Source organism: Acanthochromis polyacanthus, chromosome 19 (assembly GCF_021347895.1).
Source record: "Acanthochromis polyacanthus isolate Apoly-LR-REF ecotype Palm Island chromosome 19, KAUST_Apoly_ChrSc, whole genome shotgun sequence".
Classification (NCBI taxonomy): Eukaryota; Metazoa; Chordata; class Actinopteri; family Pomacentridae; genus Acanthochromis; species Acanthochromis polyacanthus.
The window spans coordinates 1,833,736-1,860,484 of record NC_067131.1 but is presented as its reverse complement, the minus strand read 5'-3'; the positions used below and the strand labels follow the sequence as shown (position 1 = coordinate 1,860,484).

At 40.8% G+C, this 26,749-nt stretch overlaps 2 protein-coding genes across 4 annotated transcripts in view; both read left to right on the top strand.

The window, feature by feature from the left end:
• rpl38 (ribosomal protein L38) overlaps window positions 1–26,749 on the top strand; it is a 1,167,099-nt gene that overhangs the window by 154,405 nt on the left and 985,945 nt on the right. The window lies entirely within an intron of this gene.
• The window catches only part of LOC110949370 (protoheme IX farnesyltransferase, mitochondrial), a 44,501-nt gene continuing 33,242 nt past the window's right edge, over window positions 15,491–26,749 (top strand). Inside the window, exons 1-4 of the mRNA XM_022191362.2 lie at window positions 15,491–15,618; window positions 18,155–18,297; window positions 18,489–18,864; window positions 20,579–20,703. Of these exons, the coding sequence (XP_022047054.1) occupies window positions 15,588–15,618; window positions 18,155–18,297; window positions 18,489–18,864; window positions 20,579–20,703 (675 nt within the window). The 5' untranslated portion in view covers window positions 15,491–15,587. The remainder of the gene's footprint in view (window positions 15,619–18,154; window positions 18,298–18,488; window positions 18,865–20,578; window positions 20,704–26,749) is intronic.

Below are 26,749 nucleotides of genomic sequence, written 5' to 3'. Positions count from 1 at the left end.
ATCAAGTCTAAACGCATCAGATAACAGGCTGTTCCATTACCATACCCACAGCAGGGGTCTGGAGAAGAAGCATATACATTTAAGATCCCATTATTTTCAGTCATTGCTGTTTTTCTCTCAGGAGAAAGGCCAAACAGTAACAAACAATCTCATTGACCTCAATAGAAGCATCCTAACTTCATATGGCTCAGAGAAATGCTGACTGTTTTTTATTAGAGAACCACCAAACTAATGGTAAATGCACTTTTAAAGGTACACAAGATAATCTTTAGGGATCTGTCTGAGCCCGTCCTGCACATACGGCTCCTTCCTGTTCTTTTCCAGTCAATTATTGATATCTGAGGGTATTAAATATGACACCTGTGTCACAGACAAAGCCCCCACGCTGGGGTTCAACCATCGTTTAACCGAGGCTAGTTTATCCTCCGCTGGTGGCAGCTGCGTGACAGAGATTACCTCCAGGTCCTCGGCCCACCCAGGTGGAACGATATCTATACATTAGCAGCGTCTCCGTGGCTGCAGCTCTGAACACGCCATGGACACGCAGTCATGCACACATGAAGAACACGCTAACGCTATCACTTTATCATAAAAAAGCTAATTTTAGAGAAAAATGTGGCTATTTGTTTGCAGAATTTTACAAAACATGCGTCAGTGCTCATGGAAAGACGCAGAAAAAACAGAAGCTCCTCTGCATAAACTAATTATATCTAATATAACACGACTCCAATAAGGCAGCAGAAATAGCAGGTAGGAATTCTCATTGCTGATGAAGCTCCTTGGTAACGATCACACTTGGAACATATTGCAACACTTGAATGTCTCTTACAGGGGTGATAAAAGTGCAATAAAGGCAGTGGGCAGTTGGCATAAAGCATGTGTCAACAACTTCTCTGAGGCTGAATTAAACATGAGAAAAGTGGCTGAGTTATTCATGAGCTGGATGGAATAACCACGAGGCTGAGGCTGTGCCACGCGTTTGGCATGCAAGCGATGGCTGTAGAGCGTAATCAATATCTGGAACAGTCGGCTGAAATGCAGACGCGCAATCTTGAACGTGCGAGGGGAAATTTTGTGAAATTTCAAATGCTGTTCTCATTCCGTCCTTCATTTAGAAACACCTGCTTTATCCTGTAGAGGGCTGAGGCTGGAGCTGGACAAAAAGACGGACAACTATGCAAGCTCTGTCTCAAAGCTACAGCCAGTGTAGATTCAGTTTTCCTACCATGAGTGTCTTTGGGCTCTGGGAGGAAGCTGAGGAACCATAGACTGTATATAAAGATGGACGTAGCATCTGGCCCCAGAATTGAAGTCCACCCGGAAGTGTCAAAAACTTGCAATATCACGCTGTCCGCTAGGGTTGGCTCCAAGAAGCTTTTGCTCCATAGACCCCAATTCATTTTTGGAGAAAATAAAATTTGATAGACTGATGTTCTACAGCTCAGGATTTTTTTCCTGTTAGTTTTCATGGTCAAAATGAGAGATCAGGTGGCCGATCTTAAAATAAATCAATACTGAATTTTAAATAAATTGTTAAAGTTGGCGGAGCCAGGGGGCGTGGCTATACTTGATAGACAGCAACAGAAGCCTCTGCGGTAAAACGTGGGCGGGATAAGAGAGTCCTCAGCCAATCCTGCCCCTAGTTGCTCTCCGGTCCAGCCTGTTTGATGACGCTTTTTACATCACTGGCTCCAAAAAATCCAAAACGGCGACCAGGAAGTAGCAAAATCCGGGCTTCATTTTCTCGGCGTTGAAACCAACGGGTGACATCAAGGTTAGTTCACACCTGTGAGGAACCCTCAGAAAAGCAGACTTTCAGAAACATCAGTGGGAGCCCTGTGTGTTTTTCTGTCTCTGATATAGAGGGCAAAGTGGCCGTCTGTGAGCCAGACCAAGGCATACCTGTTGTAGATTGAACAGAACCATGTGTGCATCTGCTGTTCGCTTTGAAATCCTAACTGGTCATGTGGAAATGTTGAATTGGCCTTAAGGTGGCATATTCACTTAACCAGCAAGCAGAAAACAGCATCAGTATTTATTTAGAGTTGCATCTCTGGCCGCCAGATGATTGTACAAAGTTGGCTCCTTTCTCCAGCTCCTCAGACTTTGGTTTTTAGTTCTAAATCTCCACTGTGCTCGACGCTTATCTCTGACTTCATCTGTCTGGTAATGCTTGACATGTTGACTCTTGTAGGTAAAAATATGTTTGATGAGAGAAGTGAAAGTGAAATGTTCAAGCTGTGGGTCAGATAATCCAAACAAGAACCTGAAAGGCTAAAACAGTCGACAAAGATGAGCTTAACTGCACAGCTGGGTGGGTTTGTTATTACGGGCAGCCCCTTTTCTGCTGCACATAGGCGTTTGACCGAGTCTTCATATGAAAAGATTTATAGGAAAAATGTATTAAAGTCATTTTTGGCTTTGTCTGCAGATACTTGGGATGTATGCCCGGCTTGGGTGAAGGAATTACGTACTGTAAATGAGAGGGGAAACCTAAACAGTTGGCACAGGCTTCAAAAAGCCATTCTGGTCTTGTCAATATTATACTTTAAAGTAAATTTCCTCCCTAAAGGCAATAACACTTTATGCAAACAAGGTACCAGCGTGGGAGGAAGGTCCAGTAGCGGCCAACTCTTTTTCCAGCCTCCCAGAATCTTTGCTTCCCTGTCTAACCCGGTCCAGTCCCCCATTTGAACGTGATCCAAACCTCGAGCAGCGACTCCTCCAGCACCCAACGATGGGAGTATGTCCGGAATTAGCTGGAATTCCGGCTGCAAAAGAGCACGTTTTCCTGTTAAGACACTAAGCAGCTCCAGTGATAGCCGCTCATGAACAGGTCAGACCTCAGCTGAACTTTGTCTTTTACTTTTCTCCATCCGTTACCAGGCCTGCAGAAAATGTCCAAAAATGGATATGCGATCCTGCTGTGATTATGCGAGGCTGTTTTGTTTCACTTGCTTTCTCAGAGATGCCACATGTAATCCCTTCCTGCTTTGTTCTCAAGCCTGAGAGGTGTGACCTTGAGATTTTTTTTTAGACTCGAACTTCTGCCAGTAAACACTTTGTTTATGGAAAAAAAAAAAAAAAAAACCTCTTGGAAGAATCTGGCAACGAGAACCGCTTTATGTCAGTAAATGCTGTGAAAACGGAGCAGCTTCTAAGAAAACTAAGTTATCTCTGATCTATGAATCAGCTGGAGAAGAGGTTGATAGGTATACAAATGTTGCAGCGGTAATTTAAGACGGTAAAAACATCACCTCGTGTTTCCACTTCAGAGAAAAACACGACCCATGGGAAAAACAAATCATGGCGTTCCCATACATCTGTAGCTGGAAAACAGCGATGCTCTGCGTGTAATTAGAAACACTTGTCATGGAGGGAAGCTAAGAATCCTGACTGATGTTACTCACATTTATCAGCAGAGGTCAAAATCGGAGCTAAATATCAATCATTGTTTCTGGTTTTATCCCAGAGATGCTGTGCCGCGACCAGGAAAGGTCCTAAGGGTGGCGTTTACCACATGCAGTGTTTTCAGGTCAAACTGACCCGTTTTAAAGTTTGAAAATGTGGGGAGAAAAAAAAAATGTTCACAGTTAAACTTCTGTTGTCCACATTTTTGGCATTTTTGGGAAATCTTTCAACATTTTTTGGTGGAAAAAAGAAATGTTACAAATGTTTCTTAAGAAAATTCACAAAAAAATCAACCAAATCCAGCAAAAAAAATCCCCAAATTTCAGAAATTTGGGGAATTTTTTGCTGATTTTGTTTTATTATTATTCTTTTCAGACAAGGAAAGATTTTTTGGTGCCTGTAAATGAGGACAACAGGAGGGTTATAGATCTGGACATGGTCATATCTGATAAATTTACTTAAATGTCCATGGCCACTTTGGAATTTTATCAGCAGATTAATTTTGTGAAAGAAAATCTAGGTTTTAGATCAGAATTATCAGCCACAGATTGATTAGATTCAAATAGCACAGCAGTGCATCTTCAAGTTGTTGTAATACTGGGAGAGACTGAGGTGGAACAGTACACGCTGCAGATTCATGCTTCCAATTTTAGCATGACATTGGTTCTGTTTTTGAATAGTAATCAGCAGCACATCATCCTTCTTGTTTTGAAAGGGAAGATTATGAAAAATGTCCAGCGTTATTCTTTCTCAAATCTAAAAGATGCAGAATATAAAACAGCACGGCGTCGCATGCAGGGAATAAAAGGTGAAAGAGGAATCCATCATGAATTACAGCTCCATTTTTATTCATTAAGATTGAGCGGCTTTTCAAGATGTGCGCAGGTGTTTCCAACCTGCTGGCAGTTCTTTAAAACTAAGTTTTGATGATCAGCGGCGAGAGTAACAAAAGCCTGGGTTTATCAAAAGTGGCTGTATTGTGCTAAAAGGTATCCAGCTGGAGACAATGTGCCACCGGGGGAATAAACACACACACACACACACACACACACACACACACACACATGCACACACATGCACACACGCAGAAAAGATTGCTTCTCAACCTGGCTACCACATCTAGCACACAGATGGTTTTCATTGACGGGTCAAAACATGTTTTCCATTTTAGTTTAAATCAAATTAGTCTTACAGTATTTATAGGCCTTTCAAAGTGCACACACACACGCACACACACACACACACACCTGAACCTGGACATTTTAACTGCACGCATACACGCTGCACATTTCTATCGTGTGTCGGCCTCTCGTTGAAGATGCATGCCGAGTCTTTCTGGAGCTTGAAACACATTTGTGCAGGTACAACACACTTCACACTAATGTCTTGAGTGCATTGCTTAACGTTGTTCTCACGACTTGTTGACATATTGAGTTTTGGGAAAGCTGAAAAAAACAACCTTCCCCTGCCATCTGGATTTGTCCACTTCCCTTTCCTTTCTTTTCTTAATTCACAGCTTGGAGTCGGCATCCATCTCTGAGTGTTTTTCTTTTTTTCTTCTTGTGGGTACGCTGAGGGTTAAACATATATTTACAGCACAGGAGACGTCACAACAGCTCTCATGTCCTATAAAGTATCCCAGGATTCCTGAGTACGGAATGTCCATCGACTCCTCTTGTCTTCCTCCCGTTGGCTGCCGGGTAATGACTATTCCACCTGGAACAAGTGCTCTCAAAAGAAACAGAATCAAGTTTGGACCGAAAAAAATAAATCGGCGTGATTCGTTATGGTGAGGCCGATCTAACATTTACGTCTAAGAGGTTTCATATGGATTTCTCTTAGATTTGGGAAGGAAGCAGAAAACAAGATGGCAAAGTGTTTATTTTCTGCTGGAAGCTGCAGGCGTCTGAGTGACAGCGTGGCACATCGTTCACAGAAAGACCGTTTCATATTTCTAAGTGGCCGAGTAAACATTTGGCATAAAGGAAGCACTAGACTCAGGACGATTCAAGTCACACACCGGATGGGAAGGGGACATGAAGGGGCCCTTTATGAATCTGACTGGCCCCCAGGTCGGGTTTCAAACAACCATCATCCTGCGCGCTCAAACACACACCCTTCCTGTGTGTTCCACACTTCAGATGCACAAACAAGCACGTTAACACAAACACGCTCCACGTGTAAAATGGTTTTAGTGTGGAGACATGTTCCTCATAACGTCCAGCAATCGGAAGTTTATTGTAAAAACTCAGGAATTCAGCCTAATGAATGCTTTAAAGCTGTGTAAATGAGCTGAAGCCAGCAGTCTTTAGAAAGAAAAGACCTTCAGCGAGTTGGACCGCTGCACTTCTTCTGCACTGTCATGTAGCACGCACTAGAAAAATGGCTACATGTTGGAGTACACGTGTGGATGTAAACATGTACACCCCCTGTCAAACGTTTTGAGACGGGTTCTAATTTATCTGAATTAGAAAGTGTCTCAAAACTTTCGACAGAAGGTGTATGAACACTCTTTGGAGCTTGTTTCTCAGGTTGTTTCATGACAATATGTTTGTTCTTGGTGGCTAATATCCAATCTACAACTGTACAAATGTACATCCTAAAGTAAAGCAGTGAAGAATTTTTCCCTTTTTTTACCCTTAAAAGAGAAACGGAAAAAAAAGATTGCAGCCTTACGGTACTTATAGGATTGTGTGACACTATACCTTACATGAGTTTATTTACTTTTGTTTAACATCGGTAACAATATTTTTTCATTAACTCTGTTTTTGCTCATCTAACAGCTCTGGGCTGCACTCGTCTTCGCTGTTCACTCAGATGGTGTAATGCTGGTAAACCACAGAAGATGCACACATGTTTACAATCCGGCGTATCCCCTGCTCATGTCAGTTTGTTTACTGGAAATTGCCTCCCATGGGGGCGGAGGCCGCTGGGATTCGAGCATACGGAACAGTGAGCATGAAGCTTCTCAGACTGCTGCACACATGGAAACCCATCAGTGGATGTTCATGAATTAGCTCCACACTCAAATCCAAACTGCAGTTGTTGCTAAGTTAGGTGACATCTAATGCGTTTGTTTGATCTGCAACAAAATTAGCCTAATTTTATGGCTTCTAGTGGTGATTTATTCCTAAAATGTGGTGCCGCTGGTCATATTTTTCAGGTCACCATTGACGGCGCTGTGTAATTGTGAAATGGACTTCTGTCTCTTTTATTGCCCACCGTCAGCTGTTTTGAATGGTAGAAGGTGTTCCGCTGTAAATCTGGACTGTGGTGGGCAGACTGTGGTGCTGCGCTGCCGTTTATTACAACAGGAGAGGAAAAATTAGGAGTGGAGGGAGAGAGGGCACGACATAAAAGCTCATTTCAACCACTTGTATTTGCCGTGAGAGTTCTCCCTCAGCGGCACAGAGAGGGCAGATAATTCCAGCTATGCAAATGCTTTTGGTTGAAAAGAAATTATTGATCATAGATCAGAGAAATGTGGCACCATGCAGGAAATCCAGAGAAGTGCGGAGGAGGCGAGGGCAGGTTTAGATGAGAAAAGTGAAATGAATTATGCAAGTCTCTCACACATCCACCTTTTCCTCATTATGTGGAGCCATCTGAGTGGTAATTAAATTCATGCACTGATAGGATTCCCTCGTTTTCTGCCACCGTGCTTTTCTTACACACTTTGTCATTCTGGCACTTTCCGAAAAGGGAGGAGGGAAGTTATAGTGGAGGGATGCTGCAGCCACGGAGGCAGCTATGGAAAAAAAACACACATCATGTTTTACTTTCTTTACTTTAAAAATGTCATCTCTTAAAAACTAATAGAGTTCCTTTTCAGACTGCAGTCAGGAATATAATCCAAAACCAAGCCCTCTTTCCGAAACATTTAATTATTATAATGAGGATGTAATTTGGCTATAGTCTAATTAATGGTGAATTTGGTTATGGATACTCTAATTAAAGAGTGTAATCCAATCACATTTGATGGTTTCTGGCCATGCAGTGCCTCCATATGAGTGCTCTTGGGGAATGGAGGAACAGACCACCACAGCGGTACAAGCGACTGTAAATGTAAAGCGTGGAACAGCTTTGTGCCCGTAGATAAGAGAGAGATCCAGGAATGTTCCATATTTTTGCACCTTAAAAGACCACTTAGACCACAGCTGCCAAAGACTGTCATCCAGCCAGCCATGCACAATGACCTGCAGTCAGAGAGGTCCTCCTCTGGCCTCCAGGCTATCGCACAGTCTGTAAAAGTGGCTGGTTTCCACCCCGAACAGAACACTTTCTCTGAGAACAGGGGGTGGCTCACAGTCATTACACAAAGTGTTTTATACAGAGATACAAAAGGTTAAACACACTGAGAGTTTAAGCCAATTTATGTGGCAGAAAGGCTGTGATAGAGTCACTTTTCAGGAGTGCAAAGAACACTCAGGAGTACACTCAAACGTTTCAGATGGCTTATACTGAATGTCTGAGTCACATATTTCAAACAGTTTTAATCTAAAGCTTAGTTTTACTTTTGCAATACCTTTGACAATCAACGGTATGTTAATGAGACCTGTGAGGTTCCCACATAGATATTACATATAAGATCAAGATTTTTCTATGATTTACAATGAGATGAATAGAATCAGAAATCATTTCTCTTTTAGACCAGTAACCAGACAGTCTGGGGGTAATATTTCACTAGGAATTATATTTTTATGACATTAGACTTTAGCTTTCTCCATTAACTCTTGAACACCAAGTAGGTTCTGGCCATTATTTGCTCCTGTTACGTTTTTACTCGCTGTGGGTTCATTTTTCACCTCTGTGGAAACAGTACAAACACGACTACAAGTAGAGGGAACTAAAAAGTGTTTATGAGAGGCATGACACAGTTATGGGGCCGTAAATCTTACAAAAAAACAAAACAAAACTGGAATTTCTTTGATTATTTATTTATAAAACTGTACATTTTCCAAGTGCTCACAGGGGTTACCGATACTGGAAAAAAAATGTTGGCTCTACATACTGTTAATATTTCATGTTTTCCTGCTATCTCTTCTGTGTAAACACTGCCTGCAGTTCAGCTCAATTCAACCGAATTGTACCTCAAATTTGGTGTCATGACAGTTGGTCACACATGAGTCACAAATATTATCATAGTTTGTTCAGGAGCAGCAGCTTTTTAATTTTTGACAGAATCTTGTTACTGCAAACCTTCAACTTTTGCTAATTTTTAAATGAGAAGAGAAAAATAAAGTGATTCTGATTAAATATCACAATTTCAGGCTTTCAAAGGGGAACTACATGTCACACATTATACATTCAAGGACTGTTGAAAAGTTTAAACAATTTCTCTGTTCTACAGTTCCTGGCTCTGATAAATGCTGGAATTTAGGTGATCTTTTTTAAGACAAAATGCTTTTCAACGCTACTGGGAGATTTTGGGGTTGTGCAGGGGTTAATATGATATATATTTCTGATGTGAAAAATTGTAGTTTTAAAATAAAACCACCGTTGACCTGGGTTGTCCATGTTTTTCCCATCGATTGCCAGAATTCCAGCTTCAGGGACCATGCTGCAAATCTGCATCTGATGGTAAAAAAATTGCCTCAAAACCCAACATTATTTCAGCAGGGAAGGAGAGACGGTCCATTTTGCAAATTGACTCCTTCAGGAGACTGCGGTCTTGCAATATCCTCGCCTCCCCCATGTACTCCTCTGTTGGGAGATACGCACAAAGCAGGAAGCCGATGCTGCGAAGACGGGCATGGATTTATGTTGCGGAGGCAAGTGTGCAACTGAACAAGGCCTATTCCCATCTGGGCTGGGAGCCACTGCTGCACGGAGATTTATGACGAGGATGACACAGCTGATTACTCTCGGTTGCTGAAGAGAATTGGACATGGACCAGCTTCATTCAGGGATGTTCTGTGTGTTTGTGTTTATGGAAGGGCAAATGGAACCACAGTAACCTCCTGATTTGTTTGCGGTCCTCATCAGACTTGATCTTCACCAAAACTCTGCGACCTTCATCAGAAAGAAAAGAAAATGTTGTGGTGAATGAATGAAAAGTTTTAAAACTCAAAGGAACAAGGAAATGAAGGAATAAATAAATAACACGCCCGGACTTAATGGAAAAAGCACATTGAGTGTTACGCATGCCGTCTCTGGATGTGAAGAAATGTGGAGACTTTGCTGCGACCCCATAAACCGCATGCACCGTGGACGTTTTCCTTATTCCTCTTGACAAATTTGTGGGCTCGCCATTACACTGTGGCCAGATCCTGGACTTTGAGAGTTCAGCCAAACCAAATAACGGCTGCACAATGCCTGAGGAGTTGTTCTGACCCCTCCGACCCTGTCTGGAAGCTCGTTTCTGGACTCTGGTCAGACAGAACCAGCAAACGTCCAAGTGTCACCTCGTCTGAGTGACTCTCCACTTGCAATCACACCAAGATAATAAAGTCGAAAGAAAGAAATGCTTTTGTTGTCACCCACTCAATAAATCAGCTCAAGTTCAAGTGAAGGCAGAGAATAAAGTGAAGTCTGACTTTTGTCTGTTTTTCTTGAACCAACATTAAATGGATGTGATGAGTTTTAGTCTCAGTGCAGTTTTAGTTTACACGGGATGAGCATTAGAAGGCGTCTCCTCCTCAAATTAATCTCAAACTTGGGTGAAACGTCTAGTTTTTTGTTGGTTCAGTGTTAAGGAGAAGTAGTCTTTTGCATGTCAAGGAAGACAAAGGACAGACACATACGTCGCTCGACATCAACTTGGAATAAATGTGGTTTTCTCACAAACCGCTCGCCCCTCCCAAAGCCTACATTTAGGCCTTTGGGAGACATATAGTCCATTCCATGGATCTCATTCCTTGTAGCTGTTTGGATGAGATTTTAGGTGAAAGGGATTGCTCTGTGTGATTGATGAGCCATGGCCAATTAGAAGCTTAGCCTTGGAGGCCCACAAAGACACCCGTGATCTCAGACATAAACACTGGTGGCCACAGGGCTTGAGGATACCTGTTGTCCACGGACAGAGGGCAGGCAGCTGGGGGTAGGTCACCAGTTCCTCCCTGGAGGTTTTGGATTCTTTGTCGACTCAAAATACCTTTCAAAAACAAGCCATGAGCATTTTAAAACAGCACAAAAGTCTGTCTCGCAGGAGGAAATACCACGGGTGATGTCAGTATTCCAGTATGGTGCCATTGGCCGGCGGTTGAAAGGCCGGTCCGTCTGACACCAAGCGGTTGATGAGCAATGGGGCGCCAGCCGGGGCCTCGTTAGACAAACTATGACAACAAAATGCCGCCCTTGAAAATCAATTATAAACAGGAGAGAGTCCCTGCATCTGTTTCTGCTTGGAGTTATGCGGCAGTGTGTGCCTCTTTCTGTGTTTCTTTTAGACGCTCTGACTCCACTGCCATTCAGATGGTCATCCCTGTGGGATTAGTGATGGCACTAAAACCTCTGGGACAGTTCTTGTAAATCAGAACAGATGAACCGAGGCGATGACAGGTCTAGGAGGCCCTCAGTTATTTGACTAGGCCATTTATTGGGGGCTTCCTGGGCGGGTGGTGTTTCATTAGAGGCGGTTTAGTGTGTTGTCCCAGTGTGAGACATGTAAAACTGGAATAAAAAATGATTCAGCTGCTTTGTGCGGGCCATATGTGGGCAGCAGGCTGTACGCGAAAGAGAGCCTTTCTTATTAATGCCTATTAATGACCCTTCAGCGCTCTGCTTACACAACCTGGGGCCCCGTGGTACCTTCGATTGATTCAACATGTCACCCTTTCACCACCAAGTGCCAAGGAGCTGTGTTTTAAATAGAAAGCTGAGTAAATTCCTGGACCCTTGAAATTGCTAAAGAGACCCTTTTTTCCCTGTTGCCACACCAGCCTCTCAGTAAAGCAGACAGCCAGAGATCCGAGCAGTCTGCCGCCCATCAGTCTTACTGACATCTGCTTTCCACTTCAGAATTATTTGTGTCTGCTCTCTTTGAATGTAAATTATGCCACTTTGAAAGCATTTGACTAAGATAACACGGGATCATTAGTTATTTTGTGAAGAAAACCACAGACCCAACTCTGTATCATCACTGTCTTCACTCCCATGATTCACATATGGTGCAGTAATGTTACTTTTTCTTATTTTAGCGTCATTTATGAGACCTATTCCCAGCCTAGATATGTCAAAACTCTGCCCTAAGTTTCTTCTAAGTTACATTTTACTGGCATGCGCAAAGCAGACTGTGCACTTAAACTGCAGTACAATGTAATAAATTACTGTAAAAATACAGCCACACTGGAACAGTAGTGTGCAGTTATTCTAAAGTATAGATAAAAACTGTGATGCTTTTTTGAAGCCAAAAACATTACTAATCCTAACAGATGGCTGCAGTGAAAACTGACGAACTGAGCAAGAAAACATCAAGAACCAGACACAAAATGACACAAACAAGGCACAAAGAAAAAGTGAGACTCAACATGAAAAAAGCAAAGAGCAAAATGACAGGAAGGACACAAAACTATTCCAAACAACACATGAAATAAACAAGAAATAAAAAACCCCACAAAGGTAACACAAAACAACAAAAAATTAGACAAAACCAAACATGCAAGATGCCAAAAAATGAGAACCAAAACAACACCCACGAGATACAAAACAGAGTCAGAGCACAAAACGAAACAGGCGATACACAGATCGATAGAAGCGAGACACAAAATGATGCAAATGAGACAAGAAACAACAAAAAAGAAACACAAAACGACAAAACTGAGACACAAAACCAACAAAAAGAGGACCAAAAACAAGACACAAAACTAAGAAACGAGACACAAATTGACAAAATCAAGACGCAAAAAAAGCGTGAAGTGACACAAACGAGACACGAAAGAACAACAAAACACAAAACTACAGTTACAGTTAATGCTGATTACTGCAGCAACAACATATAAATAGAGAATATTATTGAAAAGCCTTGTTGCAGTGTTAAACTGTAAACCTGTAATCAGTTACACACAACAGCTGTGACACTTTACAAGTAATTAAGAAAATGTCAAATAACACTTTCACGGTAAAATATGCTGCAGTAGGTGTAGCATAAGGTGGACTGTATCCCTCCTTTAAAAGTAAAAGCTCTGCCATCACCCTGACAATACAAGCCTGGACCTCTTTTGTTTCCTTGTTTCTCTCCAGAGAGGATGTTTACAGCCATTTCATTTTTCTTTTAAAGATGCAGTGAAAGCAGCATGATAAAAGGCCCTCATACCGGGACCACCAGCAGAGGAAGAACAACTGTAAAGATCTCTGAAAGGCCTCCATTCCAGGCTGAACAGACCTCACAAACTCCTCCTATTGTCTGGGAGTCATTCCATCCCATTTTGCCCATCTGTTCCTCGGGTCCTGTCTTTTTACCCGCCTTATGGAAAGAAGGCATTAAAGGCATGTCTGCCTTTGTCTCTACTCACCCGAGTGCATCATGCAATTATCCAAACAAGTGGAGCTTCCTGACTTTTGGAGAACAAATCACAAAATCCCGTAATAAAGTGTCAGTCTCTCTTTTAGTGTTTCGCCACAAAACCTCAGTAACACATTGGGTTTTTCCATGTTGGGGTTGGTTCCTTGGAATTCACGTCTCTCACTGGCAGAGAACAAACTATTCCTTGATGCAATAAACAAATATTATCCCACTCCAGTTCAGAGAAGCAGGGCTGGCTCTTCAATGAGTCTGTTTGTTAGTGTAATTCCCTGATATTCTGTTAAAGATGTCAGTAACTGGTCGCAGTCGCCCACAGATTCCTGCACAAACGACTCAACGAGGCGCCCTGCACGCCTGTTAACTTTGCAGGTTTACTCCCCTGCAGCCTCGGAGAAGCAAAATGAAGCGAGCGTGGAAAACTGAAGTTGTATAACGCTATCTGGAAATAAATGATATGGTGTAAAACGAAGCAATAAACCTCCTTTTCAGGCCACACATCAAAACCAAAGAGGTTGACCGGGTCAGTGCAGAATGAAATCTTGTAGAACACAACATAATGGTTATCTCCTGTAATAAAGGTGCTCCTATGGCGGATCTGGGATGGTCTTGTGTGTATTGTAGGCATTCATCAGGCCCTGCATCTTGATGGTGCATGAAGATTACACCATGTAATCTTAGCAGGAGCTGGCGGTGCAGTGGAATGAATGAAGAGAATTGGGAGAACTGGATGCTCAGCTTGGATTTGATTTGACTTCATAGACCACACCTGTGACTGTAAAACATATTTACCATTAAGGTCATTCATAAGAGCACTCTGTGTATACTAAATAAGCTGTGTATTAGTACACAACAATTGCAATATTAGATTGCCTTGAAATCTGATTAGCAGCTAACCAAGGAGGAGTGTTTTTCCATTGTACTGAATGTGATCTCTACAATCACTGTATGAATTGCCCTCCTGGGTCAGTAAAACGCTATTGCTGGAAGGAAATTAAACACAGCGCCCAAACAGACAATCATGTTATTTCATTATATTTCTTTGAATAAAGCGAGGCTGCAAAGTGAAAGCGCTGCAGAGGGTATTAATCAGGAGGTTTCCATCTCGCTGGCTGCTGGAGCCAGGGTCAACAAGATGATTCCACACATAAATAAGTGGCGAACAGCAGTCAGAGGACAGACAAGGGCAGCAAAGTAGACATAGAATTAGACGGCGATTCTGAATCAAAGTAATTTTATCTGCAACTCAGATTTATTGGCAATTGATGCATTTTTTCTGGAAATCTGACTTCTGAAAAAATAAAACTCTAACGTGGGTTGTTATTCAATCCAGCTGCATGTTAAGTGCAAAAACAAAAAAACAACTCAACGTAGTACAACACATATAGAGTTATATGTAGATTACACATAGTCCCTTTAAGACTAAAATCTAAAGCAGGGTTATCACTTTGTTCATGGCAGTGAACCACATTGCTTGAAATGACAAAGACCATCATAATATATACAGAATGTATTGGATTTTAAGAAATAAAAAATTAACCCCTCTGAAAACCAGCATAACTACCATATGATTAACGATATTAGGCAATAATCTACTATGGCTGTAGTCAGGATCCAGGTAGCAGAGGGAAACCCTAAAGGCCACACAGGGAGTGCAAGAAATTCAATAAAGTGAAATTATTTGGTTAAAAAAGTAAACAAGTTCATTAATATAAAATATAAAGTGCTGTGTGGTAGTATTGGTCTATTTCTTATATTATATTGTATGAAAAAATCTGTAGTACTGATTAAATTATCAGTGATTGTACAACTGTCAGTTCTTTGAAATCAAGGCTGTAGAATTGTATATTTTATTTAACCAAATCTGAAGCTAACGAGAATTTATTGTCTTTATTATGAGGGTGAAACTCTACAGTATTATTCACTATTTAACCATTATTAACTTTAAAAAAAATCAACAGAGCTGTCAAAACTATTTTGACCATGGTCACCACACAGGTATGTTTTCTGACAATGTTTATATACTGTACATATTTGGAGAAGAAGTGACAGATCTACAAATAACTACATAGAACTTTTATTCTTGTGGTAATTTCCTGAGTATGCAAGCTTAAGCATGGTTGTGGTAGCTCTTTTTTTTTTTAGTTTAGTTGCAGCAAATTATCTGATCACATATTTAACTGAAATTATACTTGATACGATTTGGTAATGAAACACACCATGTATTTTGCGATTCTGAAAAAAGCGTTTTTGCTCTCAAAATAATAAAGGGCAGCATCCCATTTTACCAAGACTCTTATTTTAATATAATATAATATGATATAATACAATATAATATAATATAATATAATATAATATAATATAATATAATATAATATAATATAATATAATATAATATAATATAATATAATATATTTGTTTATGCTGTCACGGTCTATGGCAAGAAACAGTATATTTATTTATTTATTTATTTATTTATTTATTTGTGTATTTTGGGTGGGAATGTTATAAATACGCATCAATAAATCAAACCAGTAAATATTATTTATCCTATTTGTCTTCTTTCAATTATTTGTTTTACTCATACATGACGTATGAGGAAGCCTGCGTGACGTTCTGTGCTCCGGAAGCGCTTCTCTGTACTCAACGAGGTCAAAATGGCGACGTGCTGCATGTGAAGGGGTCGAACCGGGAACCGGCTTTATGATCGGTGAACATGTATAAAACGCCATGTAGCAGACTGTCAGGTAACACCAGAGCAAATGACGATTTCTTTCAGTGCGCTGTTGCATTTCGAAGTCATTTTAATCTGCGCTTTGTTAATAACAGCACCCGAAGCTAATGCAGGAGCTAGCTTCCTAGCTCAGCTATCTGGATGCAAATATGCTAACATATGAGGCAGGAAGCCAGCAGTGACCTTAGATAGAAGTCATCCTCATACACTAAAATAAGCTTGTCAGTGGCTGCAGATGTGGTGTTGCAGCTGCGTGTTGTCAAACATTTCAAAAACGTTGGTGTACCGTAAAAGCAATGTAGGATTCATCTGTAAATGTCACTGTTACATGACAGGTCAGCTGAGGACGCTACCACAATAAAACAACATAACGTTTGCCTTAGTAGCTTTATACCGTGGTGTTTCTATTATATGAGCCATCGTCTTTAACCTAAAAGGAATGCGCATGTTGTCATGAACGCCGTACAGTATGACAAATTGTCAAAATGAGCCTAAAGTTAAATCAGCATCCTTACAAAGCTGTCTTAGCCAACGCTGACCCTCGTCTAGCTAATTTCAGGGTTGAATTACACTGCATGCGTTTAAGCTAAATATACCCAGTAAACTAGCAGCTTAATGTGAAATGCAGTAGTCACGTACACTAAGACTATCCTTTATTTTTTGCATACTGTAAAGTTTTGCACATTTCCTGTGTCACTTAAATGACATTGTAAATATTTTATTACTTTATAACAACTCTGATTTGATGCTATTGCGTTTTATTTGAAGTGTGTGTGTTGTTTATAATCTGGCTTGTAGCACTTTCACCTGCAACACTTTATTTTTTTAAGTCTCTTATCTTCTTCTTCTTCTTCTTCTTGTTAAGCATTTCAGTGTTTACAGTTATTCACCAAAACTCCAATTCAAATTTCTTGTTTTGAACTTAGCAATCAAATGGACTCCAATTACAATTCAGGGTTAATATGTGTCATTATGTCAACAAGATTGTAGTGAGGAAGTGGAAAAGATTAGAGGTGTAATATATCTGATGTAATAGAACTAGTCCTTGTTGATTAGATTTTTTTTATTCTTCGCATACGCATACAGTGGCAGTTAAATGTAATGACTGTCGAAATTCAAATGTTAAAATAGGTTTTCAACAAAAACTATTTCACAGTCTTAATTTTGGAAGTAAGTAGCCACCATAATAATAAGTGTACATGTATCACCTTTCATGCATGATCATGCTTCTGTTGTGGAAAAATTAAATTCAGTAGTTGGGTGTGTAAATAAATTCAGAAGAATCCAGAAATTGTCTTTGTTCTTTTTTTATTCGGTATATTGAATGGCACACAGAGTGCAAGCAATCTGGGCGAGAGTTCAAAGTCTATGAGGGAGGCAGCTCGTTCTATACCATTCTTAAGCATTATTGTCTCTGTGCATCCGCAGTTGTACAGGGGGAAAACCCAGAAAAGTGAAAGCAACTTCAACAAAGCCAAAATAGCTGATGGAGACACAGGTGCAGAATGTCATATTGCATTGTTTCTTAGAAATGCTGTATCGGTTTTAAAGGGGAACAACCTGGGGTCTGTTTCCATGTAATTTCATACATGTGAGTGATGGAGAAATGAATTTTCGACATAGCTCCAGTATTTAGCCAGGCAGGCAGCTTAGCAGCTCAGCTAGCAGCTCAGCTAGCAGCTCGGCTGCTAATGAGAGCTCGTACCAAAACCGGTGTTTTGGCGCGAGCTCTCGCGCGATTTCGGAACGAGATCTGCTTTCTAGCGTCCTGAGATTTGGATACAGACCACAATAAAGAGCGATCGCCAGGTAATGTGGAGGTTTTCGTTCACTTCTCATCTCTAGTATGTTGTGGGACACTCATTGAGACTATCTGAGCCGGTCAGTGTGGGGAAAAAGCACGTTAGGGCGGACTTTGACGTGGGGGGGCCAGCTGCCCCATACTTTTCACTAGCTGAGCTGCTAGCTGAGCTGCTAAGCTGCCTGCCTGGCTAAATAGTGGAGCGTTGTCGAAAATTCATTTCTCCATCACTCACATGTATGAAATTACATATGAAAACAGACCCCAGGTTGAAAAAAAACCGAAGTTCCCCTTTAACGCCTTCAGACGGAATAGTTTGAGACATAGGAATGAGACAGGTTCAATCAAAGGTAACATTCCTCATCTTGTACAAACGGTACTTTCCTAGTATATTGTCTGCCTTATGGGGTGTCTTTGAGAGGTCATCAGACACGAGCAGCTTAGCAAGGTTATCAAAGGCTATGACTGCATGCACTAAGTAGCTCATATTGTATTGTTGCACATAATATGTAATGCTGTCAGATACTAGTGCTTACAGATAGTAGTTCTTAAAATGCTTGTAGATAATAAATTTTCCATTACACTTCTGTTTAATGAAGGACAGGTTACATGCTGTTTATAATGTTTAGTTTGATGTTGTTTAACTTTTTTCATGCTGTGCGACATTGAATCTGTTTTTTTTCTCTCTTGGGTACAATCAGACCACACTATTTGAATGATGAAATGTTCTGTCTTGTGTTTCTTATAGGTTTTGTCGGAGTGAGTGTAAAACAGAAATTAATTCAAAATGTTCCTCGATGTAACCAGACTGCTCGCAGCCTCATCCAACTGCACAAAAGAGATCCATCAAAATGGCTGACGTATCAGCATCTCAACTTCCTCAAACGCCAGGTATCTTTTATGATTTGTAAATTTCCTTTGCACTTGAAACAGTTGAGTTGCTTATAATTGGTGCTGTATTCTTCATAGTAACCAGAGTAACCTTGATTGCCTTTTTCCCAACTACATTTCTTCTTTCACTTTGTCTCTTAATTATGGTATTAATGACATCTTCATCATTCCATCTGTCTGTTTGTTTTCAGTATGTTTCAAAGAACAGCAGTGAGCTTCAGCAACGTGCAATCCTCAAACAGACACCTGTTCTTACCATCGTGGATGAGAGAGATGACAGCGTTGAAAGGCAAGTGGAGAGAATACCAACTATTGAGGCGGTTCCACAGCCAGAGGATGTCACCAGTAAAGCACAGCCTGAAATCTCTACCTTGAAGTCAAAGGATGTGGCAGCAAAGAAAGGTTCTGTGTCACGTGTTGTTGCCACTTCAGAAGAGACTCCACATATCCACGTCGAGTCGAATGAGGCAAAGCAGGCGCGTCTAGACAGACAGTGGAAAGAGCTGAAGGTTGATGTGGCCGACCTGCCGGACATCTATGCCAGACTGGCCAAAATCAAACTTACAGGTAGAGTATGCATATACACTTGATTATGCAAATCTAGAAGCATGCAAGCAAACTCAATACGTTCAGAATGTTCTACATCTGAAACTTTGTTAAATAATGGCCACAGAAGGCAGCTGGATTTGAGCTCCAGAGTGACAGTTTTGGTTACAACCAAAAATCTGTCAAATGTGGCTAAGCTTTTTTTACTCGTTATACTGGTGTACCTGATATTTAGCAGATTTTTCTGTCTCTCCGGGCAGCTTTCCCAGGTAGATAGAATCATTTCCATCTGAGAAAAATCAGACATTATAAATGCCTTATTTCACTGTCTCCAAGCTAATATTTGACCACACACCTGTCTGAGCTGCAGTACCTGAAGAGGGACTAGGGACTTCTCTGTGCACCTACTTCAGTTGGCCTGTGCATGTGAAGTGTTTAGTGAACATTTGTGAATTCTAGTAAATATTCTGCATGTGATGTTGAGGTGGCATCTGTAATGTAATGCATGAGTCTCTGTATGCACACTGGTTGTGTTGCAGAACCCAGAAATAACTTCTCAGCCTGTCGGACTCTCCTTTGATGTGGTGAAACAACCAACATGATGTGCTGAATTTGTTGCAAGGATAGATAGATGGATGGATAGATAGATACTTTATTAATCCTGAGGGAAGTTCAAGGTGCAGGTGTAGCCAAAGCTTGGCTGAGAGCAGTGCGTTTGTTTTGCATCATGATAGTGAGCAAGTGTTAAAAAGGAGAGGGAATCTTGTCCTTTCCTGTGACAGATGCATTGCTGGCAGAGCTGTACCTCTCCACACAGCATCTGAGCACCAGGCAAGAGCAAACTGAAGTAGTATAGAATAGGAAATGATGGTATATTTCTCCAGTGTTTATAGTATAGTCAATACAGCTGTCTTTTCCTAAGCTGAAGTCCCAATACAACGAAGGAGTAAATTGTACAAAGCATTTATCTGCATTACTGTTTAATCATTTACTTGATTTGCTGAGAAATTTCCGATGCGTATGAGAACTGACCGCAAAAGCAACACTTCTAATCCATTGTTAGACACCAAAAGGTATTTTGAAAGGTTTTAGCTGCATCTAAACTTTATGCTGGAACCTTTAAAAGTTGAGTGCAGCTGGTGTAAAAATTTAGTCTGGAGCCCTGTGGATGAAACAAATACCGATGAGTACTCACTGCTACATGTCCGAAGTGCTTCACACAGGTTAAGCCATGCAAACAGCTTTTATTTATAGTGTTTTTTGGCATTACTCTGCTCCTTTTTGTCTCACATTTGGCCCATTTTCTTAGGAGACAACATCTGCAGCGTAATCCTGTTTTCCTTTGATGTGTTTGCTCAGTATGGCCCAAACAATTCCTGTTTTTACAGCAAACTCTAAAGTATACATCCTCCAGTGGGGCTTAGGAGCCTGTATTGTTAAAACGGAACTAAGCCTTTATGTATGTTTGAACCGATGAGTTTTTTTTAACTGATTATGAGCTGTTGAGTAGAGATGCTGGTACTGTCAGCTGGATAGCCTCAGGAACAAAGTGAAATTACATTTTATACTGATTCAAAAAGTGCATGAAAAGGGTTTCCTCTTGCAGTAAAATGAATCATCAGGCGCTGTTAAGTTTTCCTTCCTTTTTCACTGCTTTCCTTACAATCACACTTTGACCGCAGTAAGTCTTGCATGTCATTTTAAGAAGTGATTTCTGCTGTGTTTTTTGTTTCAGCGTTGGTGGTTACGACTGCAGCAGCTGGCTACGCCATGGCTCCAGTACCCTTCGATCCCATCATGTTTTCTGTGTCTTTGCTTGGAACCGGCCTCGCCTCCTGTGCTGCCAATTCCATTAACCAGGTTAGTTTACTGTCAAATGGTGGCCAAACAAAGCTGGAGATGTGTGTCTCTGTATCTATGAGTGTGTGTTTAGTGTGTGGGTTTTTGCACACCAGATGTCAGCCCAATCACAGCTTCTAAATGATAAAACTCAACATACACTACCAGTCCAAAGTTTGGACACGCCTTCTCATTCAGTGGCTTTTATTTAGTTATGTTCTACATTGTAGATTAATACTGAAGACATCAAAATTAGAAAACAATACTTATGGAGTTATGTTGTAAACAATAAAGTGTTAATATTCAGTGTTAATCTGCTGTAGCGACTTAACAAGTCTGTTTGTCTGATGCACGAACAAAAGAATCCGCTGAGATTTGCAACGAATAAATTCAACCTTCTGGTATAGAAAAAAGATAATCAACTCATGATTACGTGCACAAAGTCCGAATCAAAGAAAAACAGCGGTCAACAAAAAATATGGCGACCCAGCTCTCCCCCTCTCAAACAGTGAAAAAGTGAAAAAGACAGGTGAACAGGTGGCTTGGTTGTCCCCGCCCATAAGCAGGTGACTCACGATCAGTCTATTCAACATGATCACAAAATAATAAAACAACAGTTTATATGCCCTTTAGCCTTACAATAAAACAACAGTTCATTTATGGCTCCTACATCTAGAATATAGAAAATAATACAAATCAGTAAAAAGCACTGAATGAGAAGGTGTGTCCAAACAGTGACTGGTGTGATTTAAAGTATTCTGTGCAGTCAAACTGTCAACAAACCAAATATTATAAGACTCAGCGAGGCTGTTCCAGGATTATAATGGTAACTCTGTGCAACTAATGAATAACTGCAGATAATTTACTGAAAGCAAAAGGATATTAAACACATAACTGTTTCTATAACGGCAGTAAACATCACAGATGGTTCTGGTCTTTTTATTGACTAAGTACCAATTTCCTTTTGGGAAGAGAGGGACTTGTTTCTGCGTTGGCACGATATCTGTTGGCCCAGTAACGCGTGATGTCGTTTTTTTCTTGACATGTTATACAAACATGAACTTGCTTGTTGACAGACTCCCACAGCCACAGTTTTCTTCTTGGGGTTGATTATGTTACACAAAATGCCAAAAAAGCCCCCCTTTTTTTTTTTACCCACTCCACATTCCTCATTTGCTACGCATCTTAAAAATGCATTGAACTGACTGTAATGCTGTTGTTATTTCTCTGCTGAAAGCTTTTTTTGAAGCTGTAAACAAAGGACAGTTGGTGTGCTCAGACGCTTAAAATGCCTCCAATAAGCAGAGCCTCCCTTTGCTGTCTGCTGTTGGCGCTGTACATTGGAATTTGCTCCGTGACTTAGGAATATTAGTATAATGGATGACCTCTCCCTCAGCCCTGGATTGAACTGTGCTTAGTGGCGTCTTTGGTCTGTAATTTGGCAAAGGCCTTGATTACACTGCAGGTTCATGCCCTTGAGGCGCCCCCATCCCCTTGCCTGAACCTACCATCCACAGCTACGTTACAGCTGCTGTCCTGCCCTCGCACTTTGCTAGGCAGGCAGATAACCATCACCTCAGAAAAAAACACACCTTGTTCCTTTTGTCGCCTATTTATTTGCTGGATGCATGGCATGGATTTTTGTTGAACGAATGAATGCGGTAAAACTGTAAACAAGAAACAGAATATTGTATATAAGCTGATACGTAAAGAATAAATCATAATGTCTCCTGACTACTATACACAGCAGAGTACATCTAGAAAAGGCTAACAGGCTAACGCTAGCGAACGGCTAATTAGCGTCTATGCTAACGTCTCGTAAAACATATTATTTTGCATGAATTATTGGTATTAAACATCTTATACATCTCGTAGCAGTTAGTACTAAGCATACGCTTGCAGAACATATCATTCCAGTAACTTACAGGCTGTGCTGGCTTAAAACAGTGTGGCAGGTACAAAAGAAACTTAGCTGTTGTCTGTTGCCGTTAGACAGGAAGTAGTCGGCAACATCACTTCCGGTTTCACACCAAAATAAACCGGACAGTGTCAAACCATCACAACACAACAAATAAAGTCCCTATGAATAAATTTTAACAAACAAAAAGAAAAATAAGTGGCTCTTATGGAGCCAGAACAGCTGCTGTCATTCATTGTTTTCTAATCACAAACTCCTCCTGGAAGTCCAAAAAGATGTGGACCAACGCTGATCATCTTGCATGTGAACCGTCATTTAGCTACAGGTGTTCCATCTTTACTTATGTTTGGACAGTTCTGACTCTGTGGTCAGGCTTCAATCATGACAATTAAGAATTATATTGTCTCCGTAGCGGCCTGAAACAGAGCTGCACACCTCCACCACACACTGAGCAGGTGTGTAAATATCCCTCAGGTATTTGAAAAATGTCCCCCTATTCCCATTCCGAGTAGCTGAGCTGAGAGTCGAGCTCCAAGACGTTCAGAGCGTTGAGTGATGTATGAGGCGGTGGGCCCTGTTTGTACCGTGGGTGTCCCGTCAGTCCGGGCCCACCCTCACATCATTCCTGTCAGTCGTCATTTTCTCCACTAACTCAGCCTGAGGTTAGGATACAACACAGCTTCATGTTTCATTAAAACAATGCTGTTTGCCTTTCAGAGGCTCTCGCTCTCTCTGCTGCTTCAGGTCTTGTTTCATAACGGTGAGGTCGAAGCGTTCAGAGGTTCAGAGCGATGCTTAAATTGTATTTCCAAATTAAATAAGTGTGAGCAAAGACGTACAGAAAATACTTTTCCTCAATTATTGTCTTGGAAGTTTTGGATGAGTTTATGCACTTTGCAGGCATTTTGTTCAAGTCAAATTTTTTTTAAAAGCATTATTTTTTAAAGCTTGAAAATTAAAATTGACTTCAGGATTGTGGTAGAATTCCAAAACTAAGCCCTAATCTGCTTTATTACACATTTTTACTCTCATACATGATTACACCAGAGCTGCCAAATCATAAAAAATCAGTATGAAGTCATGAAAACATTTAATATCTGTAAATTTTAATGACCGAGAAGACTCTTTTTGCCTCATACATGTGGGTAAAAGTGTCCTCTGGTATTTTGGAAATGCTTCACATGGTTTCTGTGCATAAATATACAGTGAGCTGTAAAGAGATCCTGGCAGAATATCACTTTAACATTTCTCTGTGTTTTCATGACCGGCCTTGTGTATCTTAGCCTGAAATTCATCAGCGCTTACTCTGTTTGAGGCCTTTCTTGTGGCTAGTAGCTGGTATGTGAGCCTGATCCTTCACACAAGTCAGATCCGCTCTCTTCTCTTATCCCTTCTTCTCTGTGGGCACATTTTGCATGTCATCATGGTCCTAATTAGAAAGAGCTGGAGATGAGATTATTGTTTCAGACAAATTAGCCACCTGTCTTGGAGCGAAGTCGACTTTGAAGTAGACAAAGCAATTCAAGAGGAAACCTTTAAAGGATAAACATTGTTGGGAAAGTACACTTGTTTGTAGTGGGCTGGCTTGTCTAGTATGACAAATATGTGCCGTTCTACGTACAACGCAGCAGCAGTAGTTGGTGTTGCTCTGTTTGGAGGAGAATGTCATTTTCCTCAAAGTAATTATACACACAGAAGCACTAAGGATGTCATGTGTGACACATAATTGGCTGTTGCTCAGTCACTGTGGTGGTGCTATCCACATCTCTGCAACAGAATAAACACACCCAGGAGTGTAGTTTGGCTCATTTTTTAATCAGACACACCTTTACCTGTGTGCTGTTGAGCTCAACACTTTGGCCATCCATTTTTTTTTTCCCATAATCCCAAAAAGAAAAGATGGAATGGAAAAGACAAACATCCTCCCTTCAGATCTGCTGCCAGGGATTTTTCCTTTTTACCCCTTTTCATCTTAAAACTACTGGTGCTTTGCCATTAGTGTGATTAGTTGTGATCAAAGCTAAAGTCTTTTTATATGAGAAATCAAACAAAACTCGACAAACAAATCAAAGCAGAGGAAGACCCTTGTGAACATCACTTCCTATGGATTCTGCCACTCCACCCTAATCCCTTAATGTTCAGCATCTAAAGAAGCCGAGGAGTGTGCGAGTATACGTGGCCACACAACTGTCGAATTACCTTGAGGAGAGGAGGAAAATGCCTTCAGGGAGAAAAAAAATGCTTTGGCTCTTGGAAGTGGCAGTCAGACCTTCAACTGAGCTGTCAGAACCCAAGGCTGCTCTTTGTCCCATTGGGAAGTGCCTCCAGGCCAAACAGAAATGTTGTGGTTTCTTTTTAAAACGTTACTCTATTTCGGAAACTGACGGAAGGGTGTAAGCACTCGGAGTCACGTAACAAAGGCATGTCACCGTCTAGAGTTTCTTGCCACAGTCAGAAGGCTTAATGCTGTCATGTTGTTCTTACAGTCAGAGAGAACAGTCGGGTCCAACAACAAAGGAATGGAATTATTTAAGCTTTCAGTTCAAGTACTTTTCTCCGGGCTCCTAAGTAAGAACTTTCTAGTGTGTTATTTTTTGTCGCACAGCTTGATTGTCACTAAAGCCTTTGTGGAGCCGCTCACCTTTCTGGAGAACTTACTCTGAGAGAAATGACTCAGCCTGTTCAATGTCTCACCAAAGATTTGACAGCTGAGGTTCTGTGAGTTTGAATTAGTAGAAAAATGCTGCTCGCCTCAGACTTGAGCACCCCCGGTCCTCACAGCAGGCCCGGCCTCTGCAGGTGTTCCAGCCGTCATCACCTTCTAGTCTGGCCACTACTTCAGCTAATTGGATAATTGGGTCAGATGAGAGTTTGAGGCTGGAGCCTGAAAGACCCGGGGGGAGGTCTGAGGTCCCCAGCAGTGTAAATAAGACCTGATATGGCCTTTTACTGTCAGAAGAATCAGCTCGGCTATTTGGGATGGGATCTAAGTCTCACCACGTCAGCGTGCCTGCTCGTTTTGATGATAATTCAAGCTGGCTTGTTTTGTGGTTGACTAGTGTCATTTCTGCTTTCGTGACATGTTCTCCTTTTGTGCCTGTCTGTGGTGAGCTGTCTGAGGCTGGCACGCACTGGTGAGCCCCCACAAGCCCCCAGCCCGTCCACTGCAAGCTACGCCCTTCTCCCTGCTCCTGTGCAGGCATGCATTATTTACCCTTCTGCATGCTTCCCTTCCCTAGCCCTGGCCCTTAGAGTATGTGGGTACATGACTGAACATGGGCACGGGTTATGCAGACAGTCATGTGTTACCGGCACAATATATTATGTTTATTTAAGCTTTTTTTTTTTAACCCTCCTGTTGTCCTCATTTACGGGCACCAAAAAATGTTGCTTCCCTGTCTGAAAAAAATCCAAAAATTCAGCAAAAATATTCCCCAAATTTCTGAAAATTTGCAAAACCTTCAGGAAGAAAATTCCAATAATTCCTTAGAAGTTTTATTTTTAAAAAATCCCCCAAATTTGGCAAAAAAAATTCTTGTAAATATTTTTTTAAAAATTAGTAAAAATCTTCAAAAAGAAATCCTAAAAATATCTAAAGTGATTACATATATATCAGTAAAACTTCTAATATTTTATTTAAGAACATTCACATAAAAATCAACCAAAATTCATCGAAATTGGCTGGATTTTGATTGATTTTTTTTCCTTTTGTCTGAATGTTCTTAAGAAACATCTTTAATATTTCTTTTTTTTCCCACCAAAAAATATTCAAAGATTTCCCGAAAATGTGGACATCAGAAGTTTCACTGTGAAAATAGATTTTTTTTCCACATTTTCAAACTTTAAAACGGGTCAGTTTTGACCTGCAGGACGACATGAGGGTTAAAGGATGCAATACATAGAATTTATTTTTTTTTAAAAGTCTTTTTAAAATGACTTCCTTTAGTTTTACCTGTCATATAACCGTAGCAGCTTTTCTTTCTTTAACAGTGATCAACTCTGTAAATCTCCGTTAATGTGCATAATATGTACAATAACAGAGAGATGTGAGCCCTCTATATCTAGCACAATCTCATGGTTTAACTGTAGAAGCACTGTAAAGCACCTCAGTCTTCTATTTCAAGCTCGTGTTATTACAATAGCGGCTTG